Source organism: Gorilla gorilla, chromosome 13 (assembly GCF_029281585.2).
Source record: "Gorilla gorilla gorilla isolate KB3781 chromosome 13, NHGRI_mGorGor1-v2.1_pri, whole genome shotgun sequence".
Classification (NCBI taxonomy): domain Eukaryota; kingdom Metazoa; phylum Chordata; class Mammalia; order Primates; family Hominidae; genus Gorilla; species Gorilla gorilla.
In genome coordinates, this window is record NC_073237.2 from 120,748,649 (window position 1) to 120,771,878 (window position 23,230).

General features: G+C 42.6%; 1 protein-coding gene across 1 annotated transcript in view; it reads right to left on the bottom strand.

Annotated features, from left to right (window-relative positions):
* Positions 1–23,230, bottom strand: part of PSMB7 (proteasome 20S subunit beta 7) — a 62,812-nt gene that overhangs the window by 30,363 nt on the left and 9,219 nt on the right. The window contains exons 5-6 of the mRNA XM_004048591.4: positions 21,741–21,856; positions 706–764 (exon numbers count right to left, since the gene is read on the bottom strand). Of these exons, the coding sequence (XP_004048639.1) occupies positions 706–764; positions 21,741–21,856 (175 nt within the window). The remainder of the gene's footprint in view (positions 1–705; positions 765–21,740; positions 21,857–23,230) is intronic.

Below are 23,230 nucleotides of genomic sequence, written 5' to 3' on the forward strand. Positions count from 1 at the left end.
GATCCAGGCATATTCAACATTCCTGTGACAGTGACCATGGAAGAGCTGTGCATTTGTCCTGAAGATGTAGGGGGTGGCGGGGTGGAGACAATCTATCATTAAAGTAGACTTAAGTGGAGTATCATTCAGAAGATACCACCTTCCCCCACCACCAAAGAAAACACAATAAAAGAATCTCTCATACATGTATCTGAGACACTAGATCATTACGCTCTGAGATGATTCCCCCACATGTGTGGTCTTGTCCCCATCTTCTGCCAGATGCAGAATCATCTACAGGGATTTTTAAAACTGCCTCCATTTTCAGGTCACGTCTCTGTAACATGCAAAGACATACACAGTTTTTCTGTTCTTAGTAAGAACAGAAAAACCTGTCAATTTGAGATATCGTGACACAGAAAGCTTGGTGTGCAAGAAAACATTCCACGTTACCACCGCATTTACAGTCAAGAAGATTCCTAGACAGCCCAAAGCCCAGAGCAAAAAGCTGGATAGCGCTGGCCCCTCAAGCCCAAGGAAGGGCACAGCTGGGCCACTACAAAAGGAAGCTGGTCTCTTCGGCAAACAGACCATCTGTGCCAAAGAACATTCCAACTAACAACAGTGCTGTACAAGCTCGGGAGGAATCAGCAATCAATTTGTAAATGTTCAAGATAAAACCAGAAAAATCTTTGAAAGAGAATAAAACTGCAGGGACTTACATACCTCCATCTCTGGCCTAAACTTATCTTCAAATACAGCCATTGCTGCCAAGGAGCCAGAACCTGCAAGAAAAAGGTGCACTTTTAGTGTATTTTATGATATCCCAGCTTATCCATCTCAAGTTTACCTAGGGGCAAGAAAAACAGCAAAACATGCCCAGTGTCTCATTCAAGTACAGTGTAAATATTAATTCTATAGGGCCACATAAACCAGGTAAAAACAGTGCTCTTCAAAAGCCTGGAGTCACACTTACCACTATCTAAGGTAAATCTGCAACTGGTCCTACTTCCACCACTGACAGGTATAGTTGTAAATTATTCACAATAAAATGCTGAAGCATGAAAATGAGGTTATGTAGAATTTGGATTTTTTTCAAACAGTGACTGCCACATAATTTCCCGTGTCCTATGCTGTGAGTCTAGTGCTCCATATTGTGCCTTGGCAGGCTGCTGGGTATAGCGCTAAATACCAAGCCAGTTCGAAAGAAAAGATTGTTTTAATGAGCTGGCCCTGGTAGAGTCACCTTGACACGCAGGGAAGAAACTACCGCACCAGCAATGGTAATAGGACTGCGAGCAGCAGCCACCAGGTTATTCCAGCTACAACTGTAAAACACTTTATTATGTGGCATTTATTTGGAGCTATTATTTTTAGTTTGTACTTTGAAGAGTAACAGCTGAATAGACAAAATGACAGACAAAGAAACAAAAATTTATTATCACAATAGCAAATGGCTGAAAGGTTATGCTGCATAGATATTAACGGATAGCAAATTTATCCCTACAAAAGTAGGATGTAAATAAGCGTGGGCTCCCTTTGAATGGATGCAAAAGGCAGCTAAGCACTCCTTGAAAATTTAAATTTGCTTTGTTCAAAAACCAGAGAATCTTTAGAAAATCATCATCTTGTCTTTACAGGTCCTGGCAATATTTCAGGATACTCCACTTTTGGAGAGAGGATAGAGTTGCCCACAATTTTTTACTCCAATTAGAAGATTTTTTTGGCATTTATTACTTTTTAACTTGTTTTGCATAACACTATCTATTTAGCTGGGTCACAGAGAAAACCATATTTTCTATTTAAAATGATTTGTGTACATCGCTTGACCACCTCAATGGTTTAGCAAAGGAAAAAGGCAGCGATTAAACAGTTTCAAATGAGGTGTCCTGCTGATTTTATCAAGTCTGCTGAATGTATAATGAAAAAGGAGAAGCTGACAGCAACGCCGCATTGAGAAAATACAGACTACCTTATCTGAACCATTTAAGGAGGTCCAATTATAGATCAAATTTAAAGGGTAGAAACAGCAGATTTACAGACACAAATCAATGAACATGGTAATCCCGATGAATATGACAGATACTCCTGTTAGGGAATATTGCTGCGGTTGAGGATCATTACCTTCACAGTACCGGATACATCACATCTAAAGCAGTAGGAAGCGTCAAGTGTAAACCAGCATTACAAGCAGTGACTATTCATTTAGGCTTTGGGAGCAAAAGGCAACCCCATTTTCCCCTCCTCACAATTTTTTTCTCCTTAAAAAAAAAAAAAAAACTAACTAAAATGGTGATCTAAAGGGACATTAAAAGCCCTCTGAAAAGGAGATAGAAATTAAACAGATATAAAACTAGTACACTCAGATAAAACTAGCACATATGCGAGAGCAAATTCAGCAAAACAAACCTCTGAATTTCAAAGTAAACATGTCCTTGAAGATGTGGAAACAGGGTCAAACTCCACCAATGTTCTGTGAGTCACACGTTTACTCTGAGATTCAGGGGTCAAGGGGGAAAGTTAACCTAAGTTGCTGTTTTCAGGCCCAGGTGAGAACCAGTCTCAGATTTACTAGTAAAAGCAAGCTGGTTTTGTGTGGAAAGCGAAAGACAGCTGCCATGAACGAACAAGGCAACTGCAAATGAAGAATCTCAGGAAAAAATACTCCTAGATATAGACCAATCCTGCATAGCACTGGTGAGCAGACTGGCCTCTTCCAACAAAGTCCAAGAATATCTCCACGAAGAGCACAAGGGTAATCAACCAGAGGCCAGAAATAAACATTTAAAAAAGGACAGGGAGAAGACAGGTATTTAGCTAGGAGCTAACAACTTGTGGAAAACTGTAATGAATTGTTAAAAAAGAAAAACAAGCTTACCTTAAAGGCATTTTTCCTTAAAAATCACTAGCTGTTTTTTTCTCCAGGGCCATTCCTTTCCTTGGCAGTTCCACAGTAAATTTTTTTTTTTTTTTGCTCTATTCTTTTTCCTAGGCACATATATTTCCTTCTGCTCAGCTTCACTCAATAATTTAAGAAATGAAAAATATTTCCCTCCCCAAATAATTATTACTTTAAAACCTTTTTCCTGGCCGGGCGCGGTGGCTCACGCCTGTAATCCCAGAACTTTGGGAAGCCGAGGTGGGCGGATCACGAGGTGAGGAGATTGAGACCATCCTGGCTAGCACAGTGAAACCCTGTCTCTACTAAAAATACAAAAAATTAGCCGAGCATGGTGGCAGGCGCCTGTAGTCCCAGCTACGCGGGAGGCTGAGGCAGGAGAATGGCATGAAGCCGGGAGGTAGAGTTTGCAGTGAGCCCAGATTGCGCCACTGCACTCCAGCCTGGGCGACAGAGCAAGACTCTGTCTCAAACAAAAAAACAATTAAACAAACAAAAAACCTTTTTCCTGCCTAGAAACAATATTACAGACAAAATTTCTATAAGTGGAAATAACACACTAAACCCACAGACTCTTGGAACAAAAGAGTTTCTCCAATGTGGGGAGGCTCTCTACATTATCAGACAGGCATATAAGACAAGTAAACATAGGACTTGGGGCTTTTACTACACTGTATTTCTGGCTTCCCCTTTTTATACCTCAAAAAATATATATATACACACACACACACTCTCTCTCTCTCTTACTTGAGAAATTTTCTGAAAAGCAGGAGCTTCCCAACCTGATTCTGCTTCCCATGAAATCAAAGACAAGAGGGCCCCAAAATAAACTTGAAAAGAAAGGGAAATTCAACATTAAAAATAATTTCTAAATCACTTGCAAATTAGCTCCTGCTCCCAGCTTTTCAGGAAAGGAGGACTTTGGCGCCCCCTTTTCAGAAATACACAGAAGTGTTTGGAGACAGAAAACCTGTCAACAGGTTTGTAGGTACCTCTGAATGTGTCTGCCATTTAGAAAACTGGGGTGAGAATTTCAAATACAACTGCAATTGCCTGAAGTGACAAGAGAACATAATTTCAAGGCAATGCAGTGGGGTACACAAGGAACAAGAAGTTGGCCATTTAAAAAAAAAAGATGGTAAACTCAGGCCAGTATCCTTTAAAGATAATTTCATTCAAGTTTCCTACATACTGGTCCAACATCCAAAACTATATACAATAAATCACCAGTCAAATGCCATTCTAGTACAGCCACCATGTGACCTGTAAAACATTAATATATTATATCCTCTTTTCCCTATAAACCACTAATAATGCCCTGAGACATTCTGTTATTTCAGCATCAACTACCTAAGCTGGCACTCTCTTCATAAACAAAACCAAGGCGAAAATCTTTTGAAGGATCACTTGCTCTGATTTTTTATTCCAAAAGCAGAGACATCTTAGACATCAGAACTGTCTGGTTTCCCATTAAAGAACAGATACACAGAAAAGCCAGGGGACAGCGTGGCCAGGACTGGGCCTCTGCTGTACACTCGAGTATGCCAGTGAAGGAAAGGCATGTCAGAGAGGACGTGCCCTCCACAAATGCAGGCTATGCTCCATGAGCAAGGGGAGGCCTCAGAGAACTTACTCCAGTCAGGAGGAGAAGGAAGCCAAAGAGAAGAACAAGGGCCTTCTGCTGAGCACCCGCCAGGTGCCATGCGGCCTATTTTAGGTCATTTCGTCATCCTCATAGCAACCCACTAACATGAGAAAGCTCCTTGTCTAGGACTACAGGAAACAAGCACAGGGGTGGGATTCCTGTCTCAGCTGTTGACCCTATGTCGCGCTCTCATACAGAAAGTCCTATATGCTACAATACAGTTGAGAGAAGACACGCAAGACCTTCCATGACCAGGTTTCTACCTCCTTCGGCTCCCTCCCATCCCCCATACACACCCCTGATACTCCACCAACACCACACTGCCCATGATTTCCTAAATGCCCATGCCACTTCAAGCCTATCTCACAGAGCACATGGCAGTCCACAGAACTCCCAGTCACCCTTCAAACTCCAGCTGAGAGATCACTTCTTCCTAGAACCCTTCCTTGGTCACCCCCCTCCACAGGGTTTATCATTTATCACTCTCATCTCTGCAACTTGTCCATCCTTTCATATCTACAGCCTCCATCCCCAACAGTCTCTGACACATGGCAGCATTAGGAGAGACGCTTATTGAATTAAGCTGCACTAAAAGTGAGGCCAACTACCCAAATGAGGGAGCCAAAAAAAACTCTAAGCTGCCCCTGAAGGCGTGAGGATAGCAGTAAATGCCTGGATAAGGTGTAAAGCAATATTTATCACCTAGTTTACCATACTAGGCTGAATATAAGATAAACTCAAGTGTAGAGCCAGTTCAATTTTCAAAAAGGAAAAAGGGCCTTAAAAACCACAAAACCAAGTCCTGTTATATGTCCTAGTCCAGTCCAAACCACTGTGATATCACAGGAGTGAACGGCCTTTCCTGGATTTCTGCACTATATTAATACTACTGACGCTCTCGGTCTCATCAGTAGTTTCCATGAAGCTGCTCCTTAGCAACCTTCACCAAGCCTGCCTTTTCAGCACACCCACGGTTACTGAGTACCCAGTATTGCTTCCAAAACAAAGCTCTTTAAAACAGAAAAACAGGTGCAATTCAGTGACCAGCACTTAGGTGAATACAAGTGAGGACACTATGATGGCTAGCTAGTCCCCTCAGACTGACCTCCTGCATCCACTGCCCTCCCCCAAGCCCACCTACACACCCTGCTCAACACTCGCCACCCCAACCCACCAAGAAGCTAGGCTGTGGAGAGACAGGGAGGCAGGGAGGACAAATGTCTCTTTCCCTTTCACCTGCAGGGCACTCCCCCATCCACTGCAGACACTCCACAGCTGCTCCAGCTAGGTCCTCATTCAAAGCTCCTCCTGCAACCAATGCCCTGTGGAGTCCTGGAAAGAGCACCTGGCCTGCTTCCCAGCTCTGTCAGGGCCGGACTCACCCACAGACCCTCTTGTCACCCACATCTGCTGAGCCCCAGGAGAAGGGGTCCCAAGCACCAGTTCCACAAGGACCACACCTCCAGCCAGTCTGTTAAAATGAAACATCTTATAATAGCAGGCCCACTGGCTTATAAACAAAATTACTAGCTCCTTTAAGAATGTAAAATAAAAGCCCTGAAACTCCGAAAAATACATGCAACATGCAGAACATTAATAACTAAAAAGAGCTCACAGATAAATACATCAAGACTCCAACAGAGAAGACAGTAGTTTACGAAAGAGAAAAGGTAGAGGCCTATATACATTAAGCAACACTGATCAAGTTCACTAGCAATCAAAGAAATAAGAATTGAAGTAAAATAACTACCTTTTGCCTTTTTAATTAGCAAAGATTAAAAAGAATAATAGTGCTGACAAAGGTGTGATCAAATGGGTACTCTGACACACTTGGAGAAGCAGAAATGGATAGAACTCTTCTAATGGGCAATGTAGAAACATCGATTGGAAATCATACAGCTATACATACCCACCAAACCAGCGAATCTCTTAGGGACTTATTCTAAAGAAACACATGGACAAGTACCCAAGTCGCGTATCTTAAAAGATCATTGTTTAGATTAAAGGGGAAAAAAAAAATACCTGGAAGTAAATGTAAAGGTCCAACAATCAGGAGCCAGGGAAAATAAACAATAAAATACTACACACAGAGACATTAAACATGACAAAGTAGAAGTACATTTTTTTGGCAATGGGAAGATATCCATGCTATAGTATTTAGTGGGGGAAAAACATGTTCTAAAGCAAAATTAACAGACACGCTTATGCACTATATATTATACAAACCTGGAAGCACATAAATCAAAATATTAAGCTTATTTCTGGGTGGTGCTATTTTTTTTTTTTGTTTACTTGTATTTTTAAATTTTTCTTCAAAGTGCAGGCATTAATAGCAATTTTTTAAGGTATAAAAAATTGGAGAAAATCCAACATTGTGAGGGGATGGAAAAAACAAGCAAAAGACCAAGACTTTGCTAGCTGTCACAGTCTCCGTATAACAGCAGCAGCAGGCAGCTTATTCCTTACATTTGTATACAAGGGCCTAAAGGTCAATCCATGCATGAGTCAACAGACCCAAAGAACAACAGCAATCAATCATCACAAACGAATACACCATGTCTCTCCTGCCTACCGTCCTTAGGAGGGCTTCCTTAGGACCGTCTTAGAGGTACAATCATCTTAATAATGAAGTCCTCTGAGCGTTTCAGCGTGGGGCTAGACCCCACTTATCCAGAAGTGTACTCTTGGCAAACACAGCACTGAACAAACTACAACAGATGCACACGGTACTTAAGAACTTTCACAGCACAGTCACATCAGTTTTGTTTGCTCTTCAGGCACGGCAAGTAGTAGCAGTCCCATTTTACAAAAGGAGAATAAAGCTCAGAGATAAGGAACGTGCCCAGATCACACAGCCAATGATAAGCAAATCTGGGATTCTGAAGCCAGATCTTTCTGAATTTAAAGTGTGCGATGTTCTTTCCATTCCACCACATTTGCCTCTTAAATAGCAAAGCCAAATGCTTGAAATCAAGATTAGCAAGTAAGCCTGGGAGATGGAGCTATCTTTTCTTAGCTCCCCACCCCAAAAAAGCATGCTTTCAAACTTGCTTTTTCTTTAGATTTCAGCTCAACGATTACCACACACATCTGGATATAGTTAATTTGTGTTGTTTTGCTTGGAAATTCAAATGAGACTGGAATTTAGTTAAATGTTTTAAATGATTAAACATATGCCATTCACTGTTTAGCAATGCCACTCAAGTATCTGTTATAACAGCATTTATTTTAAAATAGCCTCATTCAAAAAAAAAAAAAAAAAAAACCTAAAATTAGTCTCCATTTCCTAAAACCTCTGAAGGTGTTTCGATCTTAGCTTACCAGGATTAGTAATTCACTTTGAAACTAACTTTTTCTGAGAGAACAATCCAATTCAGGATGAAATCTGAAATTTTACAATCTAGATATTGCTTTTACTTGTTCTGTACATTTAAACGTGTTATTTTTCTATGTCAGAGTTCACTAAAATACTCAACAAACTTAGCAATTCTATAATCTATGTTACTAGATATGCTAAAGAAACAGTAAAAGATTGAAATAATTTCCTAAAACCTGCTGCTTCTAAGTCAAAAGCTAGGAAGGATCTGAAAGGTAGAAATTTGCTTTTTCTAATAAGGTGCTCACTAACTCTCAAACTGGGGAAGGGGAAAACATTCATTGATGGTCTTAGGTCCTGGACCCTGAACTCAAGTACTGGGAGTATTTGCCCCTTTTACAGACAAGGAAATTGAGACTCAACTGGTTCCAAACAGTTTGCCCATGGCAAGAGTCAATGAGAAGCGGAGCCAAGCTTTAAACCTAGGTCCTATTCTGAAGCATGGGTTCTCAAGCTCATGCACCCTTCAGAAGGGCAACTTCCCACTCTTTCTTCAAACAACCCATTCCCAGGTGCCCACGCAGCAGCAGCAGGCTCTGGGAACACCAAGAGGCACAAGAGGTGGCCCGGCCCTGGCGCTCCCTAGCTGGGCACATCACTCCGAGCTCTGCAAAGCTGCCAAAGTTGCTCCAGGAGGCACAAGCAACTGCATCAAGCACAACGTGAATGATGCAACCGGAAACTGAGCAGCACAGCAGCCCTACTGAACTAGGTTCCTTCCCCGCACAAGGGGCAGGGGACAGGAGGCGCCTTCCTCAAAGGGTGGCTCTGAGGGTTACACAAGATGGCGCATGTAAAGCAAAATGCTGGGGACACTAAAAGTTCAAGAAAAGCTGGCTGATAAAATTCCTCTCCGACAAGGTCCTGGTCCTCCAGGCAGCTATTTTATACAACCACTCTCAGCAAGTCCCAGGGTTGGCAGCTTTCATGGAAACAGAGGTCTTCAGAATTTCTTTCTCAAAATCATGAAGTTATGAGAGGCAGCAGGAAATGGATTTCTACTGCTTTTCCCCAAATCAATTTAACCAGATCGTCTCAGGAAAAAAAGCTGCTCCTTCTGCTAAAGAGCGGTCCATTTTAAGCAGCCAAGGACCTGTTTGCCACCGTGGCCTGCCAGGTGTAAGATGTATGCGGCGATAACAGAGTCACACACAGGACTTTCTAATCCATCAGTGTCAGCTCTCCCTGACAGAGCGCTTACTCACACTTGCTCATTGTTAGTCAACTGGCCACTCATCCTGGGTAAAATTTGGTGCTTTCCACAGACCCACAGACTGGGATCATTTTTCACTCCATTCCTGCCTCCAAGGCCTCATCTCCTAGTACTGGTGCTTGCTCTGGAGGCCAACAATGCCAATGTGTGCAGAGCTGATTGATGAATATAAAATAAGGCGGGCACCAGGGGACCATATCCAGCCACTAGAGAGCAGTGGAGCACCTCTCACTGCTCCGTAAAACAGACGCAGGCTTTAAATGGTTTAATTGTATGCATGCATTTCATTATAAGTCCTGGCCAAAAGCTTCCTGGCGAGGCAAGCCAAGCAATCAGACAATCTTGCATCGCTTGCTGAAATCCAGATTTGTCCTTTGTCAGCATAAACAGTTTAATTTGATGTTTTCACTCCTGAGTAAGCACTGAGTATTACATTTAAACCCCTCATGAGGGAGAAGAATGCTTCCTTTTCATCAGCAAATGTACCTCAATGTCAAAGTCTACCTTTTATTCCCAATGAATTTAAAAAAGTATTCCATTTAATTTGCTAAAAATATTTGTAAGGCATCCAACAATTTCACTCAAAAACTAATTCCTCAAAAAAACGGAGTTCCTTTTCTAAATGTAATATAGTCAAAGAGGAGTTACATTTTACCCTAATAATTTAAAACACCAATTGAAGGGAACAGGGATTTTTCTTATAATTGCAACTGCAACATCTCATTGACCTGACAGGTTATAAACACTTATTCTTCAGAAAAGACTAACAATCAGGGCATCAGGGCCTAAAATGTGAAAGGTTTTATTTCATTAATGCATTTTAATGAAATGTCACAAGATATGGAGAGAGAACATTTTTTCCTTAAAACATAGGTGTCACCTACCCCTGTTTAGAGGACAAAATGGAGGACAAAAATGACCCTAGAATGCACCTATCTTAATCAGTCCCCTGCACCACGAGGCCACACCGGGAAACCAAAGCTGAGTGCAAAGCATACACCCTGCCCTGCTGCCGCAGGAAAGCAGGGCAGTGGGAGCTGGCAAGTCTCTTAAAGGTCCCCTTTACTCAGGTCCATATTTCAAAATAACTTCCCAAACTTCAGGGCATTCCACTTTAATTGATGGACTAGACAGTATTATTTTCATTGTATGGATGGAAGAAGCTAAAGTTCACAGAAAGGAAGGAGGCTACCCAAAGTCATGCAGCCATGCAGCCAGGAATGGCAGCATAGGTACATGAACTGAGATCTGGTTAACAGCAAATCCCTCATTCTGTGAACTACACAGTGAAAAGCCTTCTGATGGCTAAGATGACTTTCCACATAATCTGACCAATAAGGAAGTAAAAGGCATCAAGCACTAGGTCATAAGCATATAAAGGCACTTTCCTTTAGCAGGGGCGACTCTGGTCCAATTCTGAAACAAGAGCAGATAAAGATGAGCTGGTTAACCTCACTCTCTCTCAGTGGGGTTTAAAGCAAAGAACTTTAAACTGAGCATTTCCTTTAACTGTTCTGAAAAGTGCTCGGGCAAGGGCTTTTACTTGGTTGTAGGCTGAGGACAATTCAAATCAGGAGACTTTGTGGTAAAATGTCAGAGCAGGGAAAAAAGGAGGAAGAGCACCCATACATTAATTCAATACCTCACCATTTTGTCTATAAAAGGTGTTTAGTATTTTTTTACACAGAATCAAGAACAAAATCCAGTCTAATTAGAATACATTAAGAACTGGCAAGGGCTGACTACATTACATTTCCTGTAACAATATGAATTTTAGAAGTAAATATTTTCTCATTTCCTGATATCACGGCACCATCTATTGGCTTAGTACCACCTTTGCAGCAACCAAGAAACAAGATGCATTCATTCAACTTTCACAGGCTTTTGGTTCCCAGCTGTTTTATTCCTGGCACTCCACCGCAACATAATTTTAAGATATAAAATCCATTCACTGCACATTTTAAATCTTCTAAAATGCATCTTATATTAATCAAAGCAGGAAAAAGTGCCAGAGAAATCTTGACACAGAGAGCTACACACAGAAAAATGTATTGACACTAAAACTATCAAAATACTATGCACCAAACATCTACTACATGCTACATACAAAAGACTTTTATGTTTGGTATCTCACTTCATGCTCACACATGAAGTAAGCATTACAGAAGAAATCAATGTTCACAGTCAAACAGCTAAATGAATGTTAGACTTAAGATATGAACCCAGGCTAAGCATAGTGGCTCATGCCCATAATCCCAGCACTCTGGGAGGCCAAGGCAGGAGGATCACTTAAGACCAGAAGTTCCAGACCAGCCCGAAAAACACAGTGAGACCCCGTCCCTACCAAAAAAAGAAAGAAATTAAAAAAAAAAAAAATCAGTAGTGGTGTGCCCATAGTCCCAACTACTTGGGAGGCAGAGGTAGGAGGATCACTTGAGCTCAGGAGTTTGAGGGTACAGTGAGCTATAATCACACCACTGCATTTCAGCCTGGCGACAGAGCAAGACCCTGCCCCTAAAAAATAAAAACAATAAGTTAATTATTATTTTTTAAAAGATCTGAACCCTATTTGACTTCAAAAATCAGTTTTCATGCAGCCACACTGCCTCAAAAAATGGCCAAAAGCAACATATCCACACAAAAAGCACAGTGATGTACAGAGCGTGCACACATAAAACGCGACGCTTCAGCACCCCAATAACCGTGACCTTCCCAAGTCAAAAAAAGTAGCTTCATTTTAGAAATAGGGGTATGAAGTTCCAGAGGTTAGGTGACTAGGCTCTCTGGTCAAGCAGAGCTGGGACCAAAGCGAGGGCTTCCACCTCTTTTTCTAGAATCCTAAGTGATACTTCATTCAGGGGTTTTCAGAAAAGGCAGTCACTGGCTGTGTGGACAAAGCTCCTGCTGGAATAGGGTCTCCTACACCAGCACAGCTCCTCCCTTGCCCAGCCCCTGGCCCACGGAGAGCAGGGACACAGGGGCAATCCAGTTCCCACGGAGACACATGCTTCTAAAGCCTCCTATACACAGTCAACCACATGGCTGACCCCAGAGCAGGCAGAAGAATTTCCAGCAACATACGGCTATGAAGTCCATATATACATGCCCTCTGAGGTTTTTATGAAGTAAACATGCCGCTAAATTTGCACCCAATTTAACAGTTGAAAATGAATATAGACGAAACATTTGCCATCTTAAAGTGCACTAATTTGATCCAGTGCAGGACAACTTTCAAAATCAAGTCATGTGGAGGTATCAAAATATCTATACAATGGTTGTACTTGAGTATAAAAATACAGAAAAGGTTGTACTTTAGCATAAAAATACAGAAAAGGTTGTACTTTAGCGTAACGATGGCAAATCTGAACTCCCTATCCTTGTTCCTAAGTTCTCACTTAATTGTAAGATTCTTCTGCCCACAAGGTGAGACATCCAGCATGCTTACTACTCTGTCCCACATCTTCCTCACTGCTCGGAGGCCCTGTAAACTGGGACTTAGTAGGTGCATTCCAGTAATTAGGAAACTGTATAACCAGTTTATCTGGAGAGAGAATTTTACCTGGATGGCCCTGGCAGTGACCCCAAGTCTTCCCTAATGGTGCATAGCAATGTTTATTCCTTAAGTCAGTATTCCTAAATTGTCCAAGGACCTCATTTTCAGGAATGTCATGCTTGAAATTTTATTCATGTTAATTCTCTATGTGGATAAGCAGGCAAAAACAAAAATTTTATATACCTTGCCAATGCTGCTACAAGGAACACTGCCAAGCTAATAGCAAAAGATGGTCCCCAAGCTTCTTCTGACACTACTTCAGCTTGCCTAATAAAGAAAAGCTGGCAAGTTCAAAGAATAAGCTAATTAATCTGAGAATTAAAAGAACCCACATTATGTCTATAAAAACATAACTAAAATGCTTTCCCTTTCCTAATAAAGTCAAAAAATCTTGCCTAGCTTTTAACAATCAAATGAATCGATCACCAGTAGCCTCTTCCAAATTACTCTCTTAAAAAAGAAGTAAATGAAACCGAAGGGATCCTTTTTCTTTTTGGAGAATAAGCCACATGCCATGTACCAACAGGAAAAAGTCAGAAACTGAGGTTCCCATTCCCACTCACATACTTCCTTACTTGTGGTTCAAGTAACCTCTCTGAGCCTCAGTTTCCTCATCTTTAAGACAGGGATGATGGCACCCACCTCACAGTGGTGCAAAGATTGTATCAGTAAAGCATCCCACAACAGGTGTAGGTGCTACAGCTGGATGAACGCTGTTCTCATTGTGGTCAATGTGATGTTCACAAAGAAGGTTTTAGGGCAGAAGCTGTCCAGGGGCCACACCACCAGGAGTCTGATATATTAGTCTCCCAAATAAACTCTCAGGAAGGCCAGTCCTCAGAAAGGAGGCTCCTGGACCCAACGCTCAATGCAGATCAGCTGTGCCTCAAGTTAAAGATGCGCAAGACAAGACAGGTGTCTTCTATTCAATGTAAATTAAGAGCAGCCTTCAGGCGCCTGGCTAGTAGCCAATACAGGCCCATGGGTAGACAAAATTTAGACACCCTTGTCTTCCGGTTAATTTATAGCTTCCAGCTCTTACTGTCAAATCACTTAGAAAAAAGAAAAAAAAAGATTAATTACAAAGTTTTGCTTTTATTCTTCATAATAAAAAACTCACAATCTAACTAAAACATGAGGATTCAGATGAAATATTCATTTTCTCACTTAAGCTACAATTACAGAAAGCCTTGATTCCACAGTGAATGCTAATGTTCCATGGAGGCATTTCATTTAGAAGGACCTTCTATTTTATCTGGAGTGTGAGGTTTGGTTTGTAGCTCACTCAAAATAATAAGCATGAATTAAAACAAAATCCAGCCAGGCACGGTGGCTCATGCCTGTAATCCCAGCACTTTGGGAGGCCGAGGCGGGTGGATCACTTGAGGTCAGGAGTTCAAGACCAGCCTGGCCAACACGGTGAAACCCCGTCTCTACTAAAACTACAAAAATTAGCAGGGCGTGGCTAATTATAGGCACACGCCTGTAATCCCAGCTACTTGGGAGGCAGAGGCAGGATCACTTGAACCCAGGAGGTGGAGGCTGCAGTGAGCCAAAATCGAGCCACTGAACTCCAGCCTGGGCAACAGAGTGAGACTCCATCTCAAAAAAAAAAAAAACCACCACCAAATTTTAGCAATTCTGAGTTCTCTCTCAATACCCAACTCCTCACTCCCTCGAAAGGAAAGGGTAAAGAAGGCAGGGAGGGGAGGGGTGAAAGAAGGGAAGGGAAGGGAAAGAAAAAAGAGACAAAACAACAAAAATCAAACTCAGATTAGGAAGAAAGCCAGCCCTGCACAGCTACGACCACGGAACAATGGCTGAAAGAAACTAAGAGAGCCACACAGACAAAGCCAAGCCAGTACAAAACCATGATCTTACATTCTCTGTAAAGAGCTCCTCTTCACAATGGACTTGGATTGGAAAGAAACAAAAAGTAAAAATCACGTTGTTTTTGGGTAGTAAAATTATGGAGATATATATGCATATATATAGTTTAATTTCCTTTGCTGCAATAAGGCTGTTTCAGTAAATACTGTTTTCAACATGCAGGACAGAGAACCTATACAGAGAACAGTCAAAAATACAAAAACCAGTAAGTGCCCTTCGGGAATCTGTATAAACATTTTTAGTATTCAGAAGCAAGGCTTAATAGCTAAGTGAAATCACATCTGTAGGATGATAAAATCACAGCAGCTGTGTTGTACTGGGGCTTGCCAGAGATGGAAGACAAAGGTTCAAATCCCAGCTTTGTCACTTATGGGGCTGAGTGACACTAGGTAAGTTGCTAAATCTCTCTAACTTTCAGGTTTCTCGTCAGTAAAATAGCAATAATAGCATCCCTTACACTGAATTTTAACTGAAAATAATGTGCCAGCACCCAGCAGACTCTGGCACAGAGACACTCCCATAAATATGCTTTAAATTCAAAATAATACTAAGCTTTAACCAAAAAAAAAAAAAAAGTAAAAGGACCTGTCACATTTACAACACTTATAGCTAAACTGGGACCACACAAATGGAACACAATCTAAACCAACTGCATTCCAGGGGTGTTGCAAACTGCTAGTTCACAAACAATGAACAGCGGCTAAGGTTTCTAACACTAAGTTTCAGACATTCTTTAGCACAAACAAGTTGGAGAATCAGAAAATTAATTCACCATCAAATATTCATTGAGTTGCACAGGGCTCCGTGAGACCCTGAGAGTGAAGCACAGAAGCTGCTCTCAGAGGTCTAGAACTGTGCAGGGGCAGGAGGGACAATGCCTAGGGGAAGCAAAGTGGGACCAAGGCGGGAGTCCTGGGATCCTGCTTCACTCCTGGGAGGGACTTGCTAACTCCGCCAGGGGCAGCCAGGAGGGAATGGCTTCTGGGCCCCACACAGGATGAGGAGGAGGAACACTCCAGGCAGAAAATGTGTTTCTGAAAGGAGGCAGCAACGGGTGTTAGGCTCTCTTCAGAGGAGGGCGAGGGGGCTGCTGCCACTGAAGCCCAGGGCACAAGGGAAGGAAGAACAGGAAATGAGATGAGAAAAAGGGCCTAGAGCCCAACTGAAAAGGGAGATGGCCCCAAATGAAGGCGTGACTGCAACACTGCAGCCAAGAGCCGCAAGGAGCTGGCGCTGAGGAACGCCAGGAGAGAATGATGACAGAAACCCAGGATGTGGCCCAGGGGTTAGCTGCTGTCTGAGAGGTCTCTGTAATGACAGTGGCCATCCCTACCGCCACCACCACTGGATTCGTCCTCACCCTCAACATTTCTGGCCAGGATGCAAGCTCCCTCCCTGCCCCAGGCCTCTCACGCCACTGCTCCCCACAGCTGTCAGCTGCTCCTTCTAACAAGCGAACCTAATCCTCATTCCCTGGCTTGAAAGAGCAGGAGACCTCCAGGACAAAATCAAAACAGCTCTGCCTGCAGCGTCTGGACCCCCGAGGCCTGCTTTCCAGCCTTGCCTCTGCTCCAAACTCCCAACATCCATCCCTCTTCCACCCTCCCCATCTTTGCTTCTGCTGCACCCCCTGCATGAGTCCCTTGCCCCACCCCCACTCACTGCTCCTGCCGCACCCATGCAGCAAACTCTGGCCTTTCAGTGCTTAACCACACGGAGCCCTTGTGCACCACAGGCCTGAGGTCTATCCCTCGGGGGTAAGGGGTGCATTGCAAATTCCTACTCATCCCTCAGGCGTTATTTAAGTGTTCTTTCTTCCCACTTTCACCCATCAGACTGGCAAAAATACTCAGCATCCGTGAGGTGGTGGGAGACAAGCGTCCTTGTATTCTTAGGGGGAGTATAAACTTGTGCCAGCTTTTTGGACAGCAATTTGGCAATAGCTCTCAAAAGGTAAAATGCACTGTCCCTTTTCTGGGCTGCCCAGCAGCTGTCTTTCCTGCCTCTGTCCGGAGAATTCCACTGCCATCTGAGCTGAAGCTGAGCTTCACCAATCAGAAGCACCCACCTTCCCCATGAGGAACTCTCTGGTGGTGGAAGGGATGGCAGGAAGGCTCAGTTCTGCGGCAGCCAGGGTCCGGCACTGGCTGTGCCCGGAGCATAGACTGAGACACTGTTCTTGGCCCCAAACCCAGTTCTTGCCCTCCCAACTACGTTGTGAGCCACCTGCTACACTTTTCTCAAAAATCCCTCTCTTCCTTAAATCATCCAGTGACTCAACTGCTTGCAACAGAGAATTCTGGCCGAAACATGTGTACACCTTAATCCAGAAATTCCACTGCTAAGAATTTATCTAAATGAAGTACGTATTTATACAAGTAGACCAAGACACATTTGTTACCAAAATATGAAAAACAAGATATTCATCAGAAGAAGAATGGGTCAGCAAGCATGGTGTAGCCACATAATACAATTCTGTACAGCTTGCTATTATTACAGAAATTCTATAGGCCCACGTAAGCTGATATAAACACTTCTTCAAAACAAGTTAATAGTAAGGGAAGAATATTATGTATAGCATGAGCTCATTTGTGTGTTTTTTTTTAAAGGGGTAACTAGATGACAGAGAAGGAGATATGTGAAAGTGTATCATAACACATTTTCTGGAAAAAAATACAAACAATTCTTAACAGTGGTTACTCTGGAGGGATGTGAAGGAGACTTTTCTTATAGTTCTTTGTCCCACTTGAATGTTCTGTCATGTTCATAAATTATGTTCAGTAGAAAATGCTTGAATGTCACTTGCTCAGAAAGGACTTCCCAAACACCCACCAGCCACACACTCCTTCCTATTATCCTCTCTAATGACTGTTCTTTTCCTCTGGGGCACTTATCACAATGCATTCTTCTAGGTTCACGTGAATTTACCTGTCTAATACCTGTCTCCCTCACAAGACTATAGGCTCTGAGGCAGACACTGTGTTAACCACTATCTTCCCAGCTCCTAGCAAAGTGCTCAGCACTAGTGATGCTAAATACACATCAGACAAATGAATGAAGAGATCCAATCCTCCTTCTAAGACTCGGCTCAGGGCCGGGCGCGGTGGCTCACGCCTGTAATCCCAGCACTTTGGGAGGCCGAGGCGGGCGGATCATGAGGTCAGGAGATCGAGACCATCCTGGCTAACACGGTGAAACCCCGTCTCTACTAAAAATACAAAAAAAAATTAGCCGGGTGTAGTGGCGGGCGCCTGTAGTCCCAGCTACGTGGGAGGCTGAGGCAGGAGAATGGCGTGAACCCGGGAGGCGGAGCTTGCAGTGAGCCGAGATTGCGCCACTGCACTCCAGCCTGGGCGACAGAGCCAGACTCCGTCTCAAAAAAAAAAAAAAAAAAAAAAGACTCGGCTCAAGTGAAGTTCTTCCTGAATTATCCCAGCTTGGAAGTGACCCTTTCTCCCTTGGGTCCCCTCCTGCCCTCGTCAGTGTGTACATCTGTCTCCCCCATTAGACTGAGTATCTGAGGACAAAGACCCTGATATTCACTTCTATCTGTGCTGCCTGCTATAGTGCCTTTACACAGAAGGCACTCACTAAAGAGCTGATGAGGCCGGGTGCAGTGGCTCACACCTGTAATCCTAGCACTTTGGGAGGCAGAGGCCGGCAGATCACGAGGTCAGGAGTTCCATATCAGCCTGGCCAACACAGTGAAATCCCCTCTCTACTAAAAATACAAAAATTAGCTGAGCATGGTGGTGCATGCCTATAGTCCCAGCTACTCGGGAGGCTGAGGCAGGAGAATCACTTGAACCGGGAAGCAGGGGTTGCAGTGAGCAGAGATCATGCCACTGCACACCAGACCGGGTGACAGTGCGAGACTCAGTCTCAAAAAAAAAAAAAAAAGCTGATAAATGAGTGGAGGAACAAACAAGACCTCAAAGTAACAATTTACTTGGGTATTAAAATCAGATGTTACTGATGTCTCATTCTCCTTAATCTGGCATTTTAGGGCAGCAAAACCAGTCTGTGTGGAGTCAGTTGTTTCTAAATAGAATTCTTCTATAAACTCAAGAGCTGTAGGACCCATCACCCGGAACTCAAATGAGACTTGGACAGACAGGAGGTCACTCTTGGCCCGGAAAAAGCACAAAGTTGGGCGGCAGAAGTGAAATGGGCAGACACAAAGCTGTTTACCTACTCACTTTCAACAACTTTTCCTAATTCAGCTTTATGCTCATGACACAAATGACCACAGTTCACTGGCAAGAGAAACCAATTTTCCCATTTTACAAATGAAGCTGCTTTGTACCAATGTCAAACTTCTTAAATTTGATGACTTTATCAAGGTGATAGAAGAGAACATCTTGAAGGATTCAGAGGTGAAAGGTTGTGGTGCCTGCTATTTACCCTCAAATGGTTCCCCATGCACACGAAACAATGATAGGAATAACAATGTGTGTGTGAGAGGCAGAACACGTGTCAAAATGCTAACAACTGACACATCTGAGTAAAGGACAGATCAGTGTTTGTTGAACGTTACTGTTACTTTTCTGCAAGTCTGAAATTTAAGTAAAAAAAAGAAAAAATAAAAACTACTTAATAGAAAAGGTTATTCCACCTTTACCACCATTTAAAGGTATCAGATGGGGAGAAATAAAAGCAATACTTTGATGGAGATACCTAATACCTTTGAATAAAGCAATTCAGAACAATTCTAAAATTATCATAAGTATCTTCATTTTAGAATAACTGTAAAGATACATCTGTATAGTATCTGGGGGTAAATCATTCTCCCCAACAAACAGTGAACATCTGTTATACAAAAACCTTGTAAGAGGCTAGATAACAACACAATGGCATAGCAAAGTCTCAAATTGGCAATTTCCAAACTACTCAAGGCAGCAGTTTTCCTAGATGTGGAGCCAAGACACCAAGACAGAAAATATTAAGAGGTAAATGACAGCTGGAAAAACACCAGCTACACGATACACACAACCTGTTCGAATTTCTGGACCTATGCAATTTGACCCAGAAGCAATAATGTAAATGTTAGAACTTGAAAATCCCAATTCTTCTAAATATAATTTTATCACTATTTTTTGCAGTCATTAAAAAAAAAAAAAATTATCAGCCACCTGTAATCCCAGCACTTTGGGAGGCTGGAGCAGGCAGATCACCTGAGCCCAGGAGTTCGAGACCAACCTGGGTAACATGGCAAAATCCCATCTCTACAAAAAATACAAAAATTAGATGGGTGTGGCAGAATATGGCTGTAGTCACAGCTACTCAGGAGGCTGCGGTGGGTGGATCACCTGAGCCCGGGGAAGTCGAGGTGGCAGTGAGCTGTGATTGCACCACTGTACTCCAGCCTGTGCAGCAGAGTGAGAACCTGTCAAAAAATCTCCTAATCTAGCAGCTAGAGCTAAAACATAAATGCAAAAAGCTGGTTAGCAAATGAGGAAGAGAGGGGGGCAAAAAAATAACTACTATTTACAAGCCAGGCATTGGAGCACATGCTTTATATACATTATTTCCAACCATTACAACTTGGTGTGGTAGGTATTACCAATACCACTTCACAGGTAAGGAAATTGAGGTTCAGACAGAAATCAAATACCCCAGTCCCTCAGAGATTAAGTAGTAAAGAAGGACCACAATCACTCCTCTAGGTCAAAATGTGCCTGCCAAGTTTCAATGTAAGGCTTCTACTCTAGAATTCTACTCAAATCTCACCTTCTTCATTAAGACCTGTCCTGACATTTTTTTTTTTTTTTTTAAACAGACAGGGTCTCACTCTATTGCCCAAGATGTAGTACAATGGCTTGATCACAGCTCATTGCAACCTCAAACTCCTGGGCTCATACAATGCTTCTGCCTCAGGCTCCTGAGCAACTGGGACTACAGGCACACACCACCACACTCAGCTTATATATATATATGGCACAGACCGGGTCTTGCTATGTTGCCTAGGCTGGTCTTAAACTCCTGGCCTCAAGCAACCCTCCCACCTCAAGCTCCTAAAGCACTATATTACAGGCATGAGCCACCGTGCCTGGCCCTGATCTTTCTATGTAACACTGCCATCTGCCTCCACCCCAGCCCCTGCCCACAACTCCCAAGTCCCCTTATCATGTGTGAATTTAATTTTTTGCTTTACGATCATTGCAAATTCATATGCAGATGTAAAAAATAGAGCATTTCCATATGAAGTTGACTCAGTTTCTCTCAAAGATAGTATCTTGTGTAACTATAGTACAATACCATCTGTATTACTTTTTTTCTTAGTATCACTTTCTAATACAGGCTGAGTAGCCCTTATCCAAAATGCCAGGGACCAGAAGTGTTTCAGATTTCAGGTTTTGGAATATCTACATTATACTCACCCAATTCAGCATCCCTAATCCAAAAATCCAGAATCAAAAATGCTCCAATGAGGCTGGGCAGAGTGGCTCATGCCTATAATCCATCCAAGCATTTTGGGAGGCCGAGGTGGGCAGATTACTTGAGGTCAGGAGTTTGACACCAGCCTGGCCAACATGGTGAAACCCCATCTCTACTAAAACTACAAAAAATTAGCCGGGCATGGTGGCGTGTGCCTATCATTCCAGCTACTTGGGAGGCTGAGGCAGAAGAATCACTTGAACCCGGGAGACAGAGGTTGCAGTGAGCCGAGATCATGCCACTGCACTCCAGCCTGGGCAACAGAGCAAAACTCCATCTCAAAAAAGAAAAAATAATAAAAATAAAAATGTTACAATGAGTATCATGTTAGCACTCAAAAACTTTAGGATTTTGGAGCTTTTCAGATTTCAGACTATAAAAAATATATTCATAATACACAGGTTGTATAACCTGTGTATTATATTTATATATATTTATAATACCTGTGTATTAATTTAGAATACCTGTGTATTATAAATATACTTCTCACAGTTGTTTATTGTCTATTTACCCTCACTAAAATACAAAATCCTCGAGAGCAGGAATCACTATCAGAATTGTGTTGACTGCTATATAGCAAGCACCTAGAACATGGCCTAATCTATAGTATGAACTCAGTATATATTTGCTGAATGAATCAAAGCATTGTATTGCGCCTCCTCTTCTAAGAGAAAACAGACCAGCTCTTCAAGAGACCATCTTGGTAAGTAAGAGTACTCTTAAACATCAGGAAAACGTTACACTCACCCATGGTGACATAAGGCAACTTATCAGTTGATCCATGAGGATAGATGCTGTAGAGGTGAGGTCCAGTAACATCTACTCCCCCTAAAACTAGGGCTGCACCAATGTAACCTTGATACCTGGTGATCAGAGTATGCATAAGAAAAAAAACATGAGTCCACAAAGCATCACTGTAATTTAGCCAAAAGTTGCATGAGAAGTCAGATAACAAAAAGTTTTCCTTAAGACTGTTTCATTAAGGGGTTATTGTTTTGATGGGAACAAAAAAGGGAAGGGAACATTAGATGAACAACTACTGTCAGCCAGTATAAACTATAAATTATGTGAGGCACTCCACACACCTCATTTCAGCTCAGCCTCACAGCCCCCATTATTATTATTTTTTTGAGACAGGGTCTCACTCTGTCACCCAGGCTGCAGTACAGTGGTATTATCATGGCTCACTGCAGCCTCAACCTCCCCAGGCTCAAGCAATCCTCCCACCTCAGCCTCCTGAGTAGCTGGGACTACAGGTGTGCACCACCACACCTGGCTAATTTTTGTATTTTTTTTGGAGAGATGGGGTCTCGCCAAATTGCCCAGGCTAGTCTCAAACTCCTGGACTCAAGCAATCCTCCCACCTTGGCCTCCCAAAGTGCTGGGATTACAGGTGTGAGCCACCACACCCAGCCCACAGTCCCCTTTAAAAGACAACATTATCATTCCCATTTTAGAAAAGAGAAAACCAACCCAGAGACATTAAGAACTTGCCCGGTCTCAGAACCAAATTGGACTGACTCCAAAGATTATCAGCACTTTTCCCATCACACCTCTCTGTGATCAGCACATAAGCTACCTCCACAGTTAACAATGAGGAGGTGCTAAGCTCAGCTGTTCCACTGTTCAAATTATCAACCTGGCCACAAAGGCCAGGCATGGTGGCTCACACCTATAATCCCAGCACTTTAGGAGGCCGAGGTGGGCAAATCACTTGAGTCCAGGAGTTCAAGACCAGCCTGGGCAATATGGCGAGACCCTGTCTACAAAAAATACAAAAAATTAGCAAGGCGTGGTGGCATGTACCTGTAGTCCCAGATACTTGGGAGGCTAAGGTGAGAGGATCCCTTGAGCCTGGGAGGCAGAGGTTGCAGTGAGCCATGTACACGCCACTGCACTCCAGCCAGGACAGAGCAAGAGTTGTCTCAAAAAAAACAAAAAAAAAAGTATCAACCTCACCACAGCCCAAACAGAAAAATGGCTCATGTTGAAACACCTCTGCCTTTGAATTAACCCATATTATAATTACATATATGAACTTGTATCAAAAAAAAAGTATTTCATCATTCAGGAAAGTGAATATTAAAATAACTCCATGATAGCCTAAGAAACCACTGCTACTACACACAGGGTAAACTTACACTTCCTCAGGAACATCACAGGAATATATTTTCCACCCACACCATCTCCACTTCATTGTGCACATATTTGTTCCTTTGGACCCTTTTTTTCCATTT